Source organism: Branchiostoma floridae, chromosome 11 (assembly GCF_000003815.2).
Source record: "Branchiostoma floridae strain S238N-H82 chromosome 11, Bfl_VNyyK, whole genome shotgun sequence".
In the NCBI taxonomy this organism is placed as follows: Eukaryota; Metazoa; Chordata; class Leptocardii; order Amphioxiformes; family Branchiostomatidae; genus Branchiostoma; species Branchiostoma floridae.
Window position 1 is genome coordinate 6671190 of NC_049989.1, and position 19220 is coordinate 6690409.

Consider the following 19220-nt stretch of genomic DNA (forward strand, 5'->3'; position numbering starts at 1 on the left):
ATCTATGCTCTAACGTATCAGCGAGAATTATTTGCTGTCAGATCTATGATAAAGCTTGGAACTATTTTCTTCCTGTGCAGATTGTAAACAGGTTCCAATGCCACAGGTGTGCCCACACCTGCCCAACGCCCCGGTAAGTGATGTATTGAATTTTTAGTGTTAACGAGTTTTTCTTCAATCATCAGAACAGGCGAACACAACGTTAAGATTATAATCTAGTGACAGTTATCCTCTTAAATATTTCTAACTGGCAGCTAAGACACTTCTGACAAGCAGCTCGCTAAATAGTATAAGAACACGGAACTTCAAATGGCGATAGAGTGCCATTTATCTTGTTGATAGCATTCACATGTCCTTTCAAATGAGCTTTCCAAAAATTCCGCTAGGTGACACAATGGACATGTGAAAGGAATCCTTCACATCTTTCAACACAGCATTTGTTCTCGGAATAAGCTGGTGAGATATTGCCCTATTTCGTGACAGATGAATGTTGAAGAACTCAACTGAACTTCAGGTAAGTTGAATTGTAGGAGCTTGTAATATAAAGCGATTTCCGTTGACAGTACTAGTAATTTTTGTTATGTGCCCCCCCCCCCCGAACATCTACTACAACCATGTAACGATTATACGATTAGACCCTTTATTTGAAAGGACACAACGAGACAGACTTGACTTTTGACATATGACTTAAGCCACCCAGGCGTGTATATATATATTTATTTGTATAACTTTAAGTTGACTGTGCTTAGTTCTGGCATATACATGTAGACGTACACGTACAATGTACACTCTAACACAGCAAGTATAGTAGACGTACAGTGGGCAAGGTTACTTAGAACATCCACACTAGGATTCAGGTGCCATAGCTACCTTTTCTTCACTTCAGTTTCATAAAGCTACCTAACAATACCATACGTGACCTTTCGTTTTCGTCATATTCATGGTCATTTTGAACAAGACTGTTCACTCGATTTTAGAGAGAGAAACATTGCACGGAACTGCAATCGTTTCCACAAACATGCTTGGCTTTCATACGATTGATTACAACGTACTTTAAGTGTCTAAGATTTTCTACCTTATATGCAATTCTTTTATATATTAAGAAGATATATGATATGATATTTGAAATATGATAGCGCAATATTCTTGCTACATTTTTCATATCCTGGACTCTTACTCAACATAGCTTTGCTTAGCTTAATCATCAGGTTTATTCTCTTTATCATGCGTACTGTCCTCGAGGAATTCGTTCATCGTCTTCCATTCACTGTAGAGTTCATCAACCTTCATTTCAATGTCTGTCACGATATCGTCCAGCTCTACTGCCGGCGCCTTCCCCTCAAATATGAGTAGATCTGGAAAAGTGCGAACAAATTATGTTATATAAAATTATATAAAGATTGTTGCATATTGGGTTGGTTGCTTGTCAAGTGTAACAGGTGTTCGGGTAATTAATGGGCACCAATACATACACTTGAAGTGACATATTCAAGAACGTACTTTGACCCTTGACATCCCGACGACGTCCCGTGATCCTCCACGCCATCTCCCACATCCCCTGGGCGATCTCCGCTTGCTCACGTGACAGCTTGACTTCCCTCATGGTCGCCAGGGCCTCGTTGATGACAGAGATGAGCAGATTCAGCAGAATGAACATCATGGTCACAACGAAAAGAAGGAGGTACATGGGCGCCATGCTGTTGTTGCGCAAAAGAGACACCACAGAATTGATGTTACCCAACGACATGACAAAGGAGCTCTCTGTCGCGTCAGCGAAGGACTTGAAGTTGCTGTGCTCCGTCCCAAATGCCAGCCATCCGAACTGGACGAAAGCGAGGAACGCGACGAGGAATATGACCAGGAACATGAGGAGGTCCTTGGACATGATGCGCAGGCAGCTGGAGAAGGACGCGATGATGGCGTTGAAGCGCAGCAGCTTGATCAGCTTGATGACGTTGATGAAGGCAACGACTGCAGTCACCCACGTGAACAGAGCCGAGATGCTGGCCAGTTGGATAAGCGTCTCATGGGTGGAGTCTGTGAGGGCATATGAACGTGGTTAAATTGATTCACATGACATAATGTGGTCAAAACAATGACTCCATTTATTATCGGCATCATACTTGAGACAGAATACATAGACTATAACTATCGTGCGCTACTAAACGTAGGAACTAGTAGGAGTATTAGCGTTAGTGCACCGTTATTACACCTTTATGCCTCATACTGCACTGTCAGAGCTTTCAGATGGGGTAAATAGGTATCATATTGTGTGATGCCGTGGTCCGGGTCTTAACACATATCGAGAGCATTCAAGATATTAAATGGTCGTTTTTGTACTTACCGGACTGCCGATCCTCCGCCTTGAATGACGTGCTCTCCGCAATGATAACCTTAGCCACACCTATGGAGATCGCCATCCATGAAAACGCCAAGTTGAAGACCTCAACGACGTTCCAGAATTGGAGGAAATATTCACAGCGAAGTCGGATCACAGCCTTTATCTCCCTGAATGTCTGTATCAGTACAATAATCACAAAACAAAGCTGCACGGCCGCCACGAGGACACCCTGCGCTCCGACGTAGTCGTGAAGTTGAAAGACAGACATCCATTTCGAAGGGAATACGGCTCCAGTTGGGGTGTATTCTATCAAGTACGTTACAACACAAACGAGTTTAACGTTGTTACTCAACAATGCAAACTCCACAAAGAGAGCCCGAGTTTGAGAGTCAGTCCAGTTGTTATTGAACAGGTGACAGAGGACACCCATTGCCTGTTCCTTAGTGTTTCCAAGCTGGGCGAAGTAACCGCTGCCGTCATACACATCCAGTTTTCCTATGTATGGTAGGGAATTTTTGCCATGATCTTTGGAGACGTTCCATGCCGACGGAACAGGGAAACTGGGTGACTCTGTGGAATTACTTGAAGGATACCAGTCATTCATATGATTTATACCTGCAAAATAAAGGAAGACAAGACCCATCGTCAAATCCAGTAAACCAAGGGACGTATGCGCTTTTGAGCTGTTTGTCGTTATTGTGGAATCTGTTCATTCGCATCAGATATAAGATTTTATACGCTGCAATACAAGGTAATAAAGCAAGGCAATATGAAGCAGAATCCATAGTCCCAAGTAAAGACAAAGAGGTTACCATTTGTTGACGTCCGCTGCTGCCTCAAGTGCGGTACCGTTAGTTTAAACAAAGGAACGTCAACGGTCGGTATGTGTCCGCTGGCAGTGGTGCTCCTGCGCACTCGTGCTCTTTCTGCGAACAATCCCGGAATCACGGTTCCCTCCAACCACCACTGAACGTCTGGCCTTTTACCAACCTGTACGTGACATCACAAAATCATATCAGTGAAAGCTCAGCTAGCCCAGGCCGTTGAAGAGATTTTGCTATCTTCTTATTACCATCGCTTGTTGTCCTGATATGCCCTGCTCCAAGCCCCCTTTCCTTTTATGTGAAAAAAAGCATTCTTCAGCAGAAATACTCGCTCCATTACCTTTATATTCCCATGTTTTTGTTTGCCTCGACTTAAGATAAATCATTAGTAATGCAAATTTACTTACTTTGAATAACTTGTTGTCGAATGTCGTGCTGACCGACTTGTGGAAGTGGTAGCCTGCGCTGGAGAACCCCACGTTTGCCACGCACAGGATGAAGACGACGTACACTAAGTAAGACATGATCTCCGCCAGGGTCTTGCTGACTTTCATCCGCCGCTGTCTGGACTCCCAGGCTCGCTTCAGGATGGACAGGTCGACTTTCGGGAGGCCCCTTCTACACTGCTCTCGTGCAGCAAGTGACCGCTCGGCTGTCATATGGACACCAAATTTGAGTAAAAACTGTCATATAGTGTTTTTTCTCCAAGCAGAGGTTCGGCTCCGGCTGTGTTTCACATGTTTTAGGCGTTTCTATCGGGGTTTTATATTTTGTGCCGTATACTTTATGTCCTGGTTTGGCCGCGAGACATAAAGAACACGGCACAAAATAGAAAGCTTTATAGAAAACAACCAGAGCCGAACCTCTGCTTGGAGAGTAGTATTTGGTACGTTATTGTGAACCTACAAACTGACAACAGTAATGCAATCTGTACCTATAACACATTTGCTATTTGGCTAAGAAAGTAAAGACTGAGAGTCATTGATGGGTGTTGCCAAACACTATCATCATTGATATTAAAATACGACTATCTACTGATAGAACATGCATCAATAGTGTTGAAGATACCATCCTGTTCTTCAGATACTGGAGGAACCGTCTTGCTACTGTCCGTCGTCTCGACTACGGCAACCAGCTTTTTGCACAGCATGGACAACGCGGCAGCTAAGAGAATCACCTTGAAGACAATAAGGGCAGTTTTAAGAAATGTCTGTAAACGCCATTTGTCATTCTGTGGTAGAAATGAGTTTGTATTTATGTGGTACGTACCTTTAAGGGCTCTATGATCAACGTTGACATAAAAAAGGACATAAAGAAGCTCTTGAGCCAGTTGTTGGCCTTCTCCGAGCCCCACTGTAGGCTGTACAGGATCGTGAAGAACGCCGAGACGAAGCACGACAGGAACACCAGCACCCAGCCTACGTACACCATCCAGTACGGGAGCATCTTCTCACCTCCACCTCGTGACTTGCTCGATTTCTCCTCTGCATAACGCGTTGAAGGAAGTACAAGTCACCATGAATGCACAACCCGTAAGTTGGTCCATTATATTTGCCTTGTTGTTGTTAGCGTTGTTTTAGGAAACTAAGGGCTCTCAACACAAGGAAACTCTGGCACATTCTACGCGACCTTTACACGTGCACGCACTGACCCTGACCTCTCCCTGTAGATACCATGACTGTAGACACTGTATGCGCTACCATAGAACACTTAGACGTAAAACAGTTGCACATAGCAGTTGCATACAGTTATAACCTTTGTTGGGAACAACATTTGGGCGCAATGTATAGATCAATGCGTTTATGTATGTATGAAGTTACCTAAATCCTCAGCAAACACGTGCTGTTTGTCAGGTTTGTTCCTGGTCTTCCTGAAGATCTGCACGATGACGACATTAACAGGCAGGACCGTCAGACTGCTCATGACGCTGACGTACATCTGGTGGAGGGTGAAGCTGATTGGTCCGATGGTCAGGGCAGAGGGAGACTCCACCTTGTCCTCTGTCTGGTACCACATGGCGTTCGCGATCATGGTGCAGAAAAGGATGGACAGACAGCAGGCCAGACCTGAACATGTTCAAACACATGGTATTAGTCTTGTAAGAGGACTGGTAATGGTCTCAGTGTCATTACCAGTGAGGGCTCAGTGTCATTACCACAGACGGCTTTTGAAATTTTGTAATTGTGCTCTAAATCCTTATTCTCCCATATTTTATCATGTTCACACATACGATTGATCCTTACAAATATTTCGCACTGTCTATTCGGATCTGTCTCCCACAGGTTCGAAAATGATGTAGATGGGTTTCATACATCGGCATTCATTTGCTTTACTGAATTCAAGCTGAATAGTTAATTCATAGCATTTGCCCCGTTCCGCCAAAAAGGAACAGTTGCAGAAGTAACCATTCACTTGAACACTATTTAGCCTTGATTTAGACACCTAAGTTAAAGTAAACATACGTTGTACTCTAGTAAAGTTCCTTGAAATCCCCTTCGATACTGTCGACATCCAGATGTGACCGTCGGTAAAGTTCTTCTTGGTTTGAGAAAGGAAAAGGTGACCGAAGGACATGAGTTCGCTTTCTGATGCGTTCGGGATGGTTCTGTAGATGAGACCGTCAGACCTGTCCGCAGCCAGCCAATCATCACACAGGAAGGTGTAACTGCGGTGGACAATTTAAGTGTGAAAGGTCATTCAGCACCAATAGGACAGTTTACACAGACAAACAGTTGTTATACAGGTAGGTATGACTGTAGTGAAGAATAGAAGGAAAGGTCGTTCAGCACCAAGGACGGGTCACATAACCCAACAGTCGTCATACAGGAAGGTATGGCCGTTGTGGAGAAATTGTAAAGGCCGTTCAGCACCAAGGACAAGTTACATAGCCCAACAGTCATCATACAGGAAGGTATTACTGTTGTGGAGAATTAAAGAAGAAAACGTCGTTCAGCACCAAGGACAGGTTACATAGCCCAACAGTTGTTATACAGGTAAGTATGACTGTTATGAAGAATAGAAGAAGGAAAGGTCGTTCAGCGACAAGGACAGGTTACATGGCATAACAGTTGTTATACAAGTAGGTATGACTGTTGTGGACAATGGAAGAAGGAATACAGGAAGGCATGACTGTTGTGAAGAATAGAAGGAAAGGTAGTTTAGTACCAAGGACAGTTTCCATACCACAACAGTCGTCATACAGAAAGGTATGACTGTTGCGGAGAATGGAAGAAGGAAATGTCGTTCAGCACCAAGGACAGGTTATATAGCCCAACAGTCATCATACAGTAAGGCATTACTGTTTTGGCGAAATTGTTTGTTTATTTTATTTAACCAGGGTTACATGTCACCAGGTTGATGATTTTAAGAAGGAAAGGCCGTTCAGCACAAAGGACAGATATAACAGTCGCCGTACAGGAAGGTATGACTGTTGTGGGGAATAGAGGAAGAAAGGTCGTTCAGCACCAAGGACAGGTTACATAGCACAACAGCCGTCATACAGGAAATGTATGACTATTCTGAAGAATAGAAGAAGGAAAGATCGTTCAGTACCAGGGACAGGTATTGCTAAATTTTAGTTGTGGTAACAGCACAACAAAAAGTACATTAGTCATTACGTTAGGTCTCTCTGGAGGTCATGAACGACGACCTTCTCCAGGTACCAGGAGTCGCGGGTTCCCTTCCCGCTGTTGTCGTGCCAGATGTGGAGGGTCTGGAGGTGCCCCAGGTCATAGGATGTCGTCATCAGAAATGTTCGACACTCACCTGTGGCGAGGACCTGATAAAAACGGTAAGTGACTAACGGTAAAGTTCAATTCAATGATTTAGAAGAATTCGCAAATGTTCACTTTATCATTGTAAGGGGTATGCTAATGCTTGATCCTAGTCAATACCACCCCCGTCTGTTTATGTCTCTTAGTGCTATTCTGTGATAATAGTTTGAAGAATGGCTTATCATAACCACATACCAGAAAAGCATACCGTGTAGATAATAAAGCACTTTGAACTGATTGAATACTGAGTACACTGGGTAATTCGTAATATAAACTCACGTTCTTCTCATTTCCTAGAGCTCGCACGTCGCTGTCATCCAGCGACCCCGTCAGCAGGAATGCGACTTTTGAGTCGGTCCCTGACCCGACGTGATGGCCGGTGTAAACCTTGAGAAGGTACTGGAGTCTGTCGTACGGTTTGTTGTTTGGCAGGTGAAACACTGCCGCCTGGAACAACACAAGCACACTATCATCCTGTTTCATTCTATTGTCACGTGAGCATCATTTACCTTGAATGCATGAAAGCATATATCAAGCAATGCTATTACCATGTTATTATTTGACAACCATTATGTAGTTTGCCTAACAGCCCCCGGCGCCAACACGAAATACATTCTTTTGCTTGGATTGTTGAACTTTGTTCTTTATCCCCAAATCATTGAACTGTGCCTTTCCTACTTTTTGCTGCGTCATAAAAGAATACGTTATACCTTCATGGCGTCCAACTTATCCGCTCGTCTTGCAAAGAACGCACCGACCAAGAAGAGAGCGAGAAACGCCAGGACGGTGGCGAACACACCGGGGTTTTGTCCGAGGTCTGCGCTGAAAACGGTTGAGAAGTCGATGGTGTTTGGGAGCGTGAAGAAACTGGCGGCAAAGTCAGTCCTGTCCTCAATCAGATGGTTACAGAGACAAACGGTCTTCGTGGTTGTAGACTTGGGGCTGACCTATCGTAAAGAAATCCAGAAATTATAATTACATCATACAGGGCGGTAGCCTGGGTACCATCCGGAAAGTAGTTCGCTTCGGCGTTTATTAACACTATATACAATTGCTTCTAGTCCTGACATTCATTATACACTATAATTACAGTCGCTTCTCCGCTATCTGTAGCAGAAGCGATCATAGGAGCGAACTACCACAGTAACACGAATGCTCAACAGGTATATCGCAGTATGTATCAATCTAAGAGTACTCGTATTATCTTTACAGAAGTATCTTTATAGAATAGGATAGTCAAAAGAACTCACATGGCATCCTTCCTCCCTCCAGTTATGCGCTCTCTCGTTCCAGAAGTTACAGCTCAGCCCTCTCACACTCAGGTTGTGGCCAGGTCCTCCCTGTTCACTGCTCCGGTCACGGTATACTCCAAGGTAGAGGACGGACGATTCGTTGAAGGTCGGGAGAAGGAAAGAGAAGTCTGAACTAGAGCCAACAACAGACGTTGTCATGTTGTACACATCCCGCGTTGGAAAGTCGTCGTAGCGAAGATACAGCGTAAGGCTTGTACCTGGTACGGTGGGTGTTACTGTGATGGCTAGTGCCTGGGGTTGGGAGCTGTTCGTTCCGTTAATGACATGATACATCATGTCCCCAAACTGACGTATGTCGTCCAGAGAGACAGGTGCTGCAGACAGGGCAGTTATTCCCTGTGACAGGCCGAGCTCAATGTCGTCTGGAAGTGACGTAAAGCTTAGCAAATGGTTTCCCGGCATCCTCTTGACCATGACGTCAAGAACGGCCGTTTGTACGACGTTGTTATCCGTAAAACTCCAGCAGAATGGGTTGTCTTTGTAGAATGTGGTCTGGAAAAAAGGCAAATTGTGCTTCAGAAATATTTAGTAACTTCTCTTATGCCTATATGCAATAAAAATTGTGAAAGAAGCACATATCCAAAAATAATAAGAAAACATTACTCTCCAAGCAGAGGTTAGGCTCCGGCTGTTTTTTTAACGTTTTTTTAGTCCTTTTTATCGGGCTTTCTATTTTGTCATTTTTCTTGTAGTTAGGTTTTGACACAGCAAGATAAAATAAAAAATAGAAAGCCCGATAAAAACGACGAAAAATTTTTTTAAAAACAGCCGGAGCCTAACCTCTGCTTGGAGAGTAAGAAAACATGACTTACTTGGGCAACGGTCCAGTTTCTGACCGTGATGTTGTAGTCAAGCGCCTCCTGTATTGAGGCTAGGAAATCCGGAGGATCCGTTATCATATCCAACAGCGATACTGGAAACACGACATAGCCTCCATCAACTGTAAAGGGCTGCTCGGTAGAGTTCTTGTCCAGTGTGAGTGATGCAATTGTGATGCTTGTGCTGGAGATTTCGATCCTGTCTATGTACATTTCGTGCAGAACACTGGACAGAGTGTCCCCGAGGTATTTGGCCGCTTCATGACAATGTACCGCCATTGTTACGAGCTAGAAAAGAGAAGAAGAAAAAATCAAATACATACTACATGATTTGAAACACAGGTGGATTATTTTCGTGTAGCTTTGTCCTGATGTACATAAACAATATAAAGGAATTACAACAGTTATAACTGTAAACTGTTAAGAGTGAACTGACTGAGTGAGGATAAACGTCCAACACACAATACCCACCATTGTTCTGTAACGTTATATAGTAAAATTTATATTAAAAGTCCCTAACTTCCGGGGTTCGTGCGCTACGCGCGCGCAAAGTTGCTACTTCGGGGGAATACGCTATCCCGGATATATCTGGGTGCGGCACACAGGACATGTATATGTATGCCGGATATATCCGGGTTTGGCAGTTTAAGGGTTAAGAGAAATACAATCAGTCAGACACAAATGTTTCAATTTTCCAACATGTTGTGATCGTATGTTTATGGTTGAGATAGTAGCGTTACAGTAAAACGAATATTTGCAAAGACTGACCTGGTCCGGACAATGACTCGGCTGCGCTTCCACCATCAGTAGACCGTCCGCAAAGTCTAGAAGCTCTAAAGCAGAAAGCATGAGTTAAACGTTATGACTTTAAAGACTGAAAGTAACGACTCCTTTACAATTTTAATAAGTGCAATAAGCAGAGTAATAAGTAAGGACATACTAGTACCTTCTGCCAGGACCAATGAGTGGTTCTTGTCTGTGGAGTTGTCGCTCGGGACCGCTAGGGACAGGACAAGGGACAGACTCTCAAGTGCACCAGCCCAAGCCTCCTAAAATAGTGGGGAAATTGATAAAGCGTTTGGTCAAGGTCAGTTTTGATCAGGAATTTGAAAAATTGATCTTGACTAAGGTCAATATTTGTTCGTAGCAACCGGCCCTATGCTGTAAGATCATGCGCTCTTAGGCCTACAATGAAATCGCATTGTAAGATTTAAAATGTAAGATTTAATATTAAAATATTCCAAAACAGAAGCTGCCCGTTCACCTTCCCGACATCGCTGGTAGCATCCATGTCGACTCTCCTGAACACTCTGAGAGCGGAGACCACCGCGGGATGCACCTGGTCTGACGTGTAGTTCTGACCGGTCGACAAACCAACCACGAACCTGATCAGGTCCGAGGTAAAGATCAGCTCCTCGTCAATGATGATCAGAGGGAGAGCGTCAAGATAGTCAACCAACAGGGGGAAGTTCTAGTTTGTGTAAATGCAAGAATATAGAATTAGTTTGACAGATTATCTTTCTAAATCATGTGACGTTGCATGTCAATATGTACGTATTTCAATAATACTAGGGTCAACAGAACATTTTGTGGAATTGAGAAACGATATGTTCTGGGATGATCACCTACCACAATGTCTGCAGATACAAGTGAAGCATGGTGAATAGAAAAAACACCACCATCAATTATAGCAAACATTTACCATTCATTCACTCTTAATTATATGCATTTATATCCATCCTTTGGACAATGCGTTCGTATAAAACAAACAATACATATAGATATATAGATTCGGACGGGTCAAACCTGGTGTCATCTTGCAGACAAAGGAGTTGTTCATGGTGCACGGCAAGTCTTCCCATCCTGTATAAGAGGAGTAACGTTATACATGTATGGCAGAATAATGGCTTCTGATGTATTTTCTTAGCTACTGACACGTTACTGTTAACCTGCCCCGCAAACAAGCATTAAGAATGGCAACACAATAATGTTGTGTCACACCCTTGCCAAAGACAATTTAAACACAGACATTTTCGATCTACTTATGCCATGTCCCAACTCCTCGTACGTACTTTGGCCAATGTAGCACTTAATAAACGAGTGAATATATTGACCATAACAGTCTTGTACATTTGTCAATACGCCGTTTACGTCCATATTCCGGCAGTTATGGACTTTAAAATAGACTAGTATTATTGTATTGATCATCTTGGCATTGTTGCATTTTACCATGTCGAGCAATAAAGTTCATCCATTGAAAGCACATACCATTCCCGCTGACAGCCGCGCAGTTCTCGGCCGTCCCTCCGTCTGGTTGTGCAGGTTGCCATGGATACGGCTCTCCTGACCACGTGCCGTTCAGCCACACCCACGTCCCTTCCTAACGAGAACAATTATATTCTTACCTTAGCGAACACAGCTATATAAAGAAATACTTTTTAGAATCATATTTCTAAATATTCAGAAAACTAGATTTTATTCCCAGTATCTGCTGGAAGACGTTATATCGTACTCTCCAAGCAGAGGTTAGGCTCCGGCTATTTTTAGACGTTTTTTATGCGTTTTTTATCGGGCTTTTTATTATGTACCTTTCTCTTTATGTCTCGTGGACTAAAAAAGAAAACGATACAAAATAGAAAGCATGATAGAAACGCCTATGTCGGGGCCTAAAAAACAGCCTGAGTCGAACCTCTGCTTGGACAGAAGTTATATCGCACAAGGGTGTTTATAACGTTACCGTTTGAACAAAATACTGATACAGATATATACACCAGATATTCGTACCGTCGCCACATCGTTCAGCCCTATCCACCACGTCACGGCCCCGTCTCCCACGATGTTCGCCACCATGGTGCTCTCCGCCAGGCTGGAGAAGGAGACCACATTGCCCCCGTGGAACCGGCAGTCCGACTGCGCCACGTCCCACGGGGCCTCGCCGGTGGTGACGGGGAGGTAGAACGCACCGAGAGACGACACCGGCCCTGGTCCTGATAGGGTCAAACATGGTTCTTTATGATGATTTAGCCTTTCAGTATAGGGATGAAATGGTACCGGTTAGCTTAGGTTGTATGTACTGTATACGTGCTATCGTACAATCAAACTATAGCAGTAATGTTACCATAGCGCGTTGATGTTTTATTGGAAAGGACGCAACAAGAAATGGTTTTGAAAACGGGAAAACAAAATAGCTATAGAATTAGATTCTTATTTTTCCTGTTGAATGAATGGCTATAGCTTTCCTTAGCTTTTAATCTACTTTCTGTCTACATATATTTTCAGACAGAAAATACATGACATAACCTTCTATGATTAAAGACAGGGTTGTTAAAATTTGACTCACCGTCACATGTTCTGTTGTCCGCGTTGAGAGTAAACCCTGTCAGACAGTAGCAGTGGAACCCATACGGCGTGATCAGGTAATTTGCGCAAAGCTGGTCACAGTCGGCAAAGTCATCCGTACACTCGTTCACATCTAGCAAGAATACAAATCGATGTAGATGTAGTAAAGTATTAGCGCAAAGCATTGGAAACAGGCAATTGTATTCGGTGTAAGTTCAGCGCAGGGCAAATGTACTTGGACTGATGTCAATGGACTGATTTTGTTGTGCTACTGCTACAGATTGACTGCACGTCATTTCCACTAGCCATGGACGTGTCTGCGTTTTTCCTGTCGGAGCTATGTACAATCACTGTGTTTGAAGATATCTATCTTGACCGAGGTTTACAGATTCACGGTGCTAAGAAATCAATCTAGCTACAAGTATTTGACTGGAGAAACGTGGACGTGCAAAAGCGCTTTAGAGATTAGATGCCATCGTTTCAAGAAGCGGTAGGTGTTCATGACGTACCTATGACCTCCCGGTAGTCGGCACAGCCCGGACATGCGCAGTGCGCATCCGTCATACCGCACACGTTCGTGTCGGAGCAGCACGGGGTACTGGAGGAGGCGACACACTCCCCGGGTCCGCCGTCAGGGAGGGTAGCCAAGCCGCAGGTACCAGGCACGTGGCGCCTGGATATGGCTGGCCATGCTGTAGGTAAGATAAAGCGAATAAAGCGGGCGGCCGACTTACACGATTGTCCTAGTATTGTGGCCTATGACAGTTTTGGTTTTACACACAACATCTGCGACTCCCGCTCAGTGCATCTCAATGCCGTTAACCCTCGTGGTTGACGGGAATCAGAACAAGCATTTTTTGTCTCTTGTAAATCGGCCCTATTAGAATGAGGACGAAAGATTGCGGTTTTTCGTCACCTAGAATTGCAATGCGGCTTTGCTATGGCCAACATTTTTAGCCAAGCATACCAGGTCATGATCACCCCTTCTCTTCTCAATAAGTGTGCTAGGTTCTTTTACGTGCAGAGGTTTGACGTCATATCATAAAGCTCTCTCGTGAACGGGGCCGCCGCCGCCAACCGGAAGGATGACGCTACAAGCGACTAGATCTGGCCAGCAGTGGCCATCAAAACCTAAACTTCAGAATGAATGAATGATTTTCCTGGATGAAATCGTCGTCATACCAGTACTCATACATCCGATTATCTCACCTGCATCCGTCGGCCGGACCATCATGAGGGCCTTCTTCAGCGAGATTTCCGAGCCGCGGAAGTATGTCCAGTTGACTCCCAGTCTGTGGCAGATGGCGGAGGAGTAGCCCGGGTTGGCAGGGTCGGAGCACACTGGGAGATAACTCCCGGTTAGGTACGCACGGCCGCAGCCTAGGGTGTACCACCACCCACCGCCCCACCTGTAGGGGATGGTTCTTAGTGTTAGTGAAGGTTACATGTGTCATCATAAATATTCGACCAACTGTAGATGTTGGTCAGCGTTGGTGAAGGAAAAATACTAATACACATTTCTGGATTTCTGGAAACAAACTATACATAGCCAGTATAGTAACTGTTATGTTTATTAGACGAGTCCATTCCAAGACACCATGAGGGTTTTTAGGCGATATTTATAATTAGTCTGAATTATTTTGAATAAAAGAATATCCACAATAATTAAATTATTTTCAAAAAATTGACTAAGAAAATACTCATTTATTTTAATTTCTTTGAGTATTTTAGAAACATTTTGAAAGTAACTGTACAAAAATATCTTTATTTAGAATAATTGTGAAACCTCTCTGTGATTATTTCACATTTACAAATATTTACAAAAAATGGTAAACCTGGCCAAATGGTAAAATTAGTTTATTGCCCCCATAAAAGTGAGCCCTATTGTTGCATCTGTATATTTTTAGATTTCACTGCTGGGCACTGGTGGATCCTTTGTGGTGGGCCATTGTTGCATGGCACCCAACCATACTTTGCAAGGATGTGTGAATTGCTATCTTCCCAGCCCACCGAACCATTTACAAAAAATGGTAGAAAATGGTAAATAATGGTAGAATGCTGTTATCATTATTTAGAAACCATTAGAAGTATCCAATTCCACACCATGAATATTTCCAAAGTTTTACAGGACCAGGGAAATATTTATAAAGTTAAAACAGTGTTAGAAATATTTCTGAAGTATCAAATGTCCTAGACATATAATTACAAAACTTTAAAATCAATTCTAAACAATGGCAACAAACATCCGCATGGTGTCTTGGAATGGACTCTAATACATTTTGGAAATCAGCCTGCAATCGTGTTGACAACTTAATGATTTAATGTCTTGTTTAATGTCAGTTTTTGTGACACTATCTAGAATAACGTCACCAAGACGACATTTCAATGACTCCATAGACACTTTCCTTTGGGCCTGAATGGACTCATCACTCCTTGACACATTTTGGAAATCAGCCTGCAATCGTGTTATGACTACTTCATGCTTTAATGTCTTTCTTTATTGTCAGTTTTGTTCAACGTTGTGCGTGATCTGCAGTCCGATATGACTTTTAGCACCAGTCCAGCTAGGTATTGTTTGATCCAGTACCTTTCCCCACAATTGTTGGGTGTGGGGTCGTTGTCCCTGTCCGCGGTACTGAACTGCATGAGGTGTGCGATGTAACGGTAGTTGTTCTCATCGCCTGTCAGTCCGTCACCGGCGTTTCCGCTGTAGCCTGACACATACAGTCTGACACAGACACAGACATTCTGAATAAACTGTTCAATGTACACACGGAAAGAAAAACATATTATCATGTCTAGCTAGAATAAAGTTAGCTAGGTGACGTAGCGATGGCACCTTAGCTGCCTTCATTTGGGGCCTAAATGGACTCTATTTCTCCTTCACACGTGGAAGAATGTGAACCACATGTGTTGCAGTAAGGTTGTGAACCCTACCAATCTTTAACACAAAGCTGTTCACGAAAACAACCAGGTTTTACCTGTAGTTATCAGATGCGGGACCAACTTGGAAGAAGCTCCATTCTGCCCAGACTCTAGTGCCGTCAAAATCCTCCAACTCTAGCCGCATATAGTGGTCTTTCTATAAAAGACGAAATCGATATGGAATTATAGCCATCGTTGGAAGATGAAAGGAGTACTCTGTTATTGAACAAACTGTTACATTGTTGCGTTTGATAAAGAACTGTTGTACAGAGACAATTCTAACATAAAGATACAGACACACACACTAACACTAACACACTAACACACTAACACACTAACGTTAACACACTGACAGACTAACACACAGCACTGACCTGAGTTGTAATTTCATGCAAAGTTGCCAGCCCTAGCCAGTATTCCCCTGCCGGGTCGCCGAAGCCTTGTTCATACTGGTCCCAGAGTTGCCAGGCAAAATCCACAGAACCGTCAAACCGGTTCATCACTACCGTCCATCCGCCTTGTAAAACATGGACAGGAAAATATGATTAGTTCTGCAACTACCATAATCATGCTACACTGTATGTAGACATGCGTGTGAGTGTGTGTTTATGTGTGTGCCTGTCTGTCTGTGTCTGTCAGTTTTTGTGTGTGTGCGTGTGCACGCGCGCGCGCGCGTATGTGTGTGTGTCTTTGCGTGTCTACCTGTATTTGTGTGTCAATGTCCCATGGCTCAATGATAACCCAACTTTAATGCCCCATGACACTTCTGTAAGGGACACAATTCCCGTGGCCCTACCTGCAGGAATGTTGGTTTGTACTAGAGTCGGCCCCAGACCAGCAGCCCTGGTGTCCTCTACGAACCATGACGGGCGCGGTCCTTTCTGAGTGATCATCGCCCAGGAATCCGTCGAAGCTAACAACAGTTAGCATAAGATATTGGTTATGGTTGTGTGTTATCCATGTAACACATACATTTACATATCATGTATAAACACATCATTCTTTGAATAAAGATATTTCATCTACAAAACAGAGACAAATGTAACCCTTCAGAATTGGATTCTCTTTTCGAGCCTCTCACATCTAAGATAAACTACCTGTCTTACCTGGTGATGCAGTGGAGCCATAGCTAGTGAGGTTGGGCAAGTTACCGACATTGTCATGTGCAGCCAATGCCAGAACTCTCCCCTGGCAAGAAAAACACATAAACATTGATCGTGTCAGCAATGTGAATTCCTATGTTAACTGTACCTTACAGTAAAAATGTAAGAGAAAGGGGCAAAGACATATGTGTGTAAAAACATATTTGATGTCATTGCTTGCAATAAAATCCATGTATTTGATTAAGAAAAGACTGATCATGAAAAATGACTCTGGAAAATACTGAGCGTAACTAAGTGTATGCATATGTGGAGTGTAGGTCCTCACTTCGTTTACCCCTCCTAGAAAGCTGGTTACAGATTGCCGTTCGCTCTCCAGCGAGGTGTCGAAGCGCCTGACATCCAGTACGTCTCCAGTGTGCTCATTAATGATGAAAATATGAAGGCCAGATCGCGCAGCACCTACCATATGAACACGAAAAAGATCAACAGAAGATACAAACACACTGCACTTACTTGAATTATTTATTACACAGTTCCAACAGTCAGGGTACTCAATAGCTCACTCGAGCTCTCAAAGTATATTACATACATGACATTACCTGCGAAGTTAGTGGTGTTTTGCCCTACAGTGATGAAGGTGGATGTGGATGCGTCAAAGCCGGGGTCCCCAGATCCACTGGACTCCACGGCGACGGAAAACTCTAGAGAAACATATCATGTTATCGTCCCAAATCTTCCAAGATTGCATGCATTGTTGCAAGTTGTAATTCTCGAAGCGGCCCGGGCCTTACGTTACCAAAGACTCAGTTCAACATTGAAAATTACGTAGCAGCTTGGACTAGAAATGAATTGACCATGTAGCAATACCTCGAATTGTCGTACCCAGCACATCTCCAAGTAGATCCTATATAGCTGGCAAAGGAGTGTAGCTGGTCTAAGAGTGTGCGTTGGCTATCATTCACTATTATCTTATGCTAAGGTAGTATCTGCTTGTAGATTGGTACAAAGCGACGCCTACCTCGTACTTCGCAGTAGGCTCGTCCCCGTGTTTGTCCTAGGTAGAATACTCCTCCCTCATGGTAGCCGTTATACCAGACGTCCATACAGTCTCGCGCACCTAGACGGTTAACCGTGTAGAACATGGATAGTAACTACCTGTTAATGACTAAGGCCTTAGGCAAGTTAAGAAAACAACGAAAACTCTGACCATACTACTCCAGACATGAAGAAAGGTTCAGAACAGTTTTCGGACAAGAGGCCACGAAGCGACGTCGCTCGAGCTCATTGGGGTAAGTGCAGCTATGCCAACTTGACAAAAGAGAAGGGATTCATCATTACCTTCTAACTCAACAATGAACACTGCAAGCACCAGTGTCCTGATTGGTGAAAACATGACGGTGAACCCCACTATCGGTGTGCCGGAATCAGTACATGCTGGACACAAAGCGCGCGGTAAGTCTGACTGTTGTCGGTTAGATGGAAACATTTATATAGCAAAAGGTTATGCAAAATGAAATAACAGAGTCACAAACGTTTCTTTGCTGTTAAAATCGTTAAAATGACAACTTTCGGCACAAATAATATTGTTTGGTAAAGTCATGCCAATTTGACTTTTACGGTGGTGGAATCCTGTAAATTATTGAAGAACCCCAACACGAACCCCTACTTTTCTCCTTCACGCATCAGTCGTTACGCGACCGAATTCGAAATTTTCATGGCGTGGGACTGCCACTTATCTAATAGCTATACATGGGTCATTTCGGCCATGGGACACAAACTTTTGATTTGACGCTGTAACTTGTTGAGACTTCTTAAGACTTGGTAAGTATACTTAATCTCTGTGTGGTGACGATTTGTTATGGAGTTTGATAGAATACATGTGTCTTTATGACTGATGTTACTTTTACAATATAGATGCTGAATAAAGCTTAGGTCACATTTCAAAACCGTGGCCCGGCCGGGATGTTTAAAGAAACGAAAAATTGAAATGTATACCTGGAAATATACCCAGATTATGCCCATGAATCTTATGTTGTGTATTTTGTAATTTTTGATGTCTTCTATATCATTCCCCCCCCCCCCCCCCCCCCCAAAGCTGCACGGCCGGGTCCCAGTTTGGAAATGTGACCTAAGCCTAAGACGGGTGATTAAGTGATTGAATCAGGAATGGAGCAGGATTTTGACCAACGATATCTTCAAACGTAAACAAGCTCATCATTTTGTGAGTTTCTTCAAAGATATCGCAGACGTATTGCACTGAATTGCTTTAGATGTAGAAAGTCTGCGATTTTATGAATAGGTCCAGGGCTATTCCAGGGCGGAGCAAGGGTGTGGCGACAATGCCATGGCTATCATCATAATAATATGTTACCGTTTATATGTATGCAGTAATTATAGTAACAATCGCCTAACCATCTTTTTCACGGTTAAACATCTGTTGAAATTAGCTCTTTTCTACTGTTATAACAGTGTTTGAAGAAAACTACGGTAATCCAGATGTATTTTGGGTTACAGAATACGTTAATTATTCATGGCTGTTGAGAATGATCCCGTTGTTAAGTCTTTGTCTCTTTAGTAAAACTGCATACATGTGCACTTCCTGCAGCTGGCAATTATCGGTGTGACAATGGTTGAAATGGCTGATGACTCTACAATTTTTCATAATATTTTGCTTCGTTGCCATGGCGACAAGTTGTTGGGACTGAGGGAGAATCGCAAAGATTAAGCTGAATGTTTCGACGTCAGTGGATATACGAGACTCTATCGATATCAACATGAGCCATT

At 43.4% G+C, this 19220-nt stretch overlaps 2 protein-coding genes and 1 long non-coding RNA gene across 4 annotated transcripts; 1 reads left to right on the forward strand and 2 right to left on the reverse strand.

The window, feature by feature from the left end:
* Window positions 1-2: 2 nt before the first annotated feature.
* LOC118425813 lies at window positions 3-3841 on the forward strand. The gene is made up of 3 exons (XR_004832329.1): window positions 3-133; window positions 387-514; window positions 3702-3841. It is a non-coding gene; the product is annotated as an uncharacterized LOC118425813 (long non-coding RNA).
* LOC118425800 (polycystic kidney disease protein 1-like 2) lies at window positions 828-16234 on the reverse strand. The gene is made up of 28 exons (XM_035834891.1): window positions 16130-16234; window positions 15708-15850; window positions 15390-15490; window positions 14996-15136; window positions 13618-13817; window positions 12918-13100; window positions 12410-12541; window positions 11854-12056; window positions 11338-11449; window positions 10876-10932; window positions 10699-10706; window positions 10334-10540; window positions 10016-10118; window positions 9838-9902; window positions 9064-9357; window positions 8189-8743; window positions 7649-7885; window positions 7218-7385; window positions 6783-6943; window positions 5628-5830; window positions 4986-5231; window positions 4435-4649; window positions 4234-4342; window positions 3573-3817; window positions 3154-3331; window positions 2345-2956; window positions 1501-2037; window positions 828-1355 (listed from the first exon to the last, which is right to left on the reverse strand). The coding sequence occupies exons 1-28, from the start codon at window positions 16224-16226 to the stop codon at window positions 1198-1200; spliced, it is 5670 nt and encodes a 1889-aa protein (XP_035690784.1). The 5' UTR covers window positions 16227-16234; the 3' UTR covers window positions 828-1197.
* A 340-nt stretch (window positions 16235-16574) lies between these two features.
* LOC118425812 lies at window positions 16575-17879 on the reverse strand. 2 transcript variants are annotated; one of them, XR_004832328.1, is made up of 3 exons: window positions 17455-17564; window positions 17036-17137; window positions 16575-16895 (listed from the first exon to the last, which is right to left on the reverse strand). XR_004832328.1 is itself a non-coding variant. In XM_035834910.1 (3 exons), the coding sequence occupies exons 1-3, from the start codon at window positions 17827-17829 to the stop codon at window positions 16962-16964; spliced, it is 330 nt and encodes a 109-aa protein (XP_035690803.1). In that variant the 5' UTR covers window positions 17830-17879; the 3' UTR covers window positions 16853-16961. The 2 variants fall into 2 exon arrangements, 1 of the variants encoding a protein (XP_035690803.1); XM_035834910.1 differs by adding an exon at window positions 17775-17879 and having other exon boundaries at window positions 16853-17137; window positions 17455-17553.
* Window positions 17880-19220: the final 1341 nt, after the last annotated feature.

Coding starts and splice junctions, on each gene's coding strand:
- LOC118425812 (XM_035834910.1), bottom strand. CDS start 17,829: ATGTTTTCACCAATCAGGACACTGGTGCTTGCAGTGTTCATTGTTGAG. Junction 17,554..17,774: donor GTTCATTGTTGAGTTAGAAG/GTAATGATGAAT, acceptor TTAACCGTCTAG/GTGCGCGAGACTGTATGGAC. Junction 17,138..17,454: donor AGCCTACTGCGAAGTACGAG/GTAGGCGTCGCT, acceptor ATGTTTCTCTAG/AGTTTTCCGTCGCCGTGGAG.
- LOC118425800 (XM_035834891.1), bottom strand. CDS start 16,226: ATGATCACTCAGAAAGGACCGCGCCCGTCATGGTTCGTAGAGGACACC. Junction 13,818..14,995: donor CCCAACAATTGTGGGGAAAG/GTACTGGATCAA, acceptor CATCCCCTACAG/GTGGGGCGGTGGGTGGTGGT. Junction 7,886..8,188: donor GGAGGGAGGAAGGATGCCAT/GTGAGTTCTTTT, acceptor TCTTTACGATAG/GTCAGCCCCAAGTCTACAAC.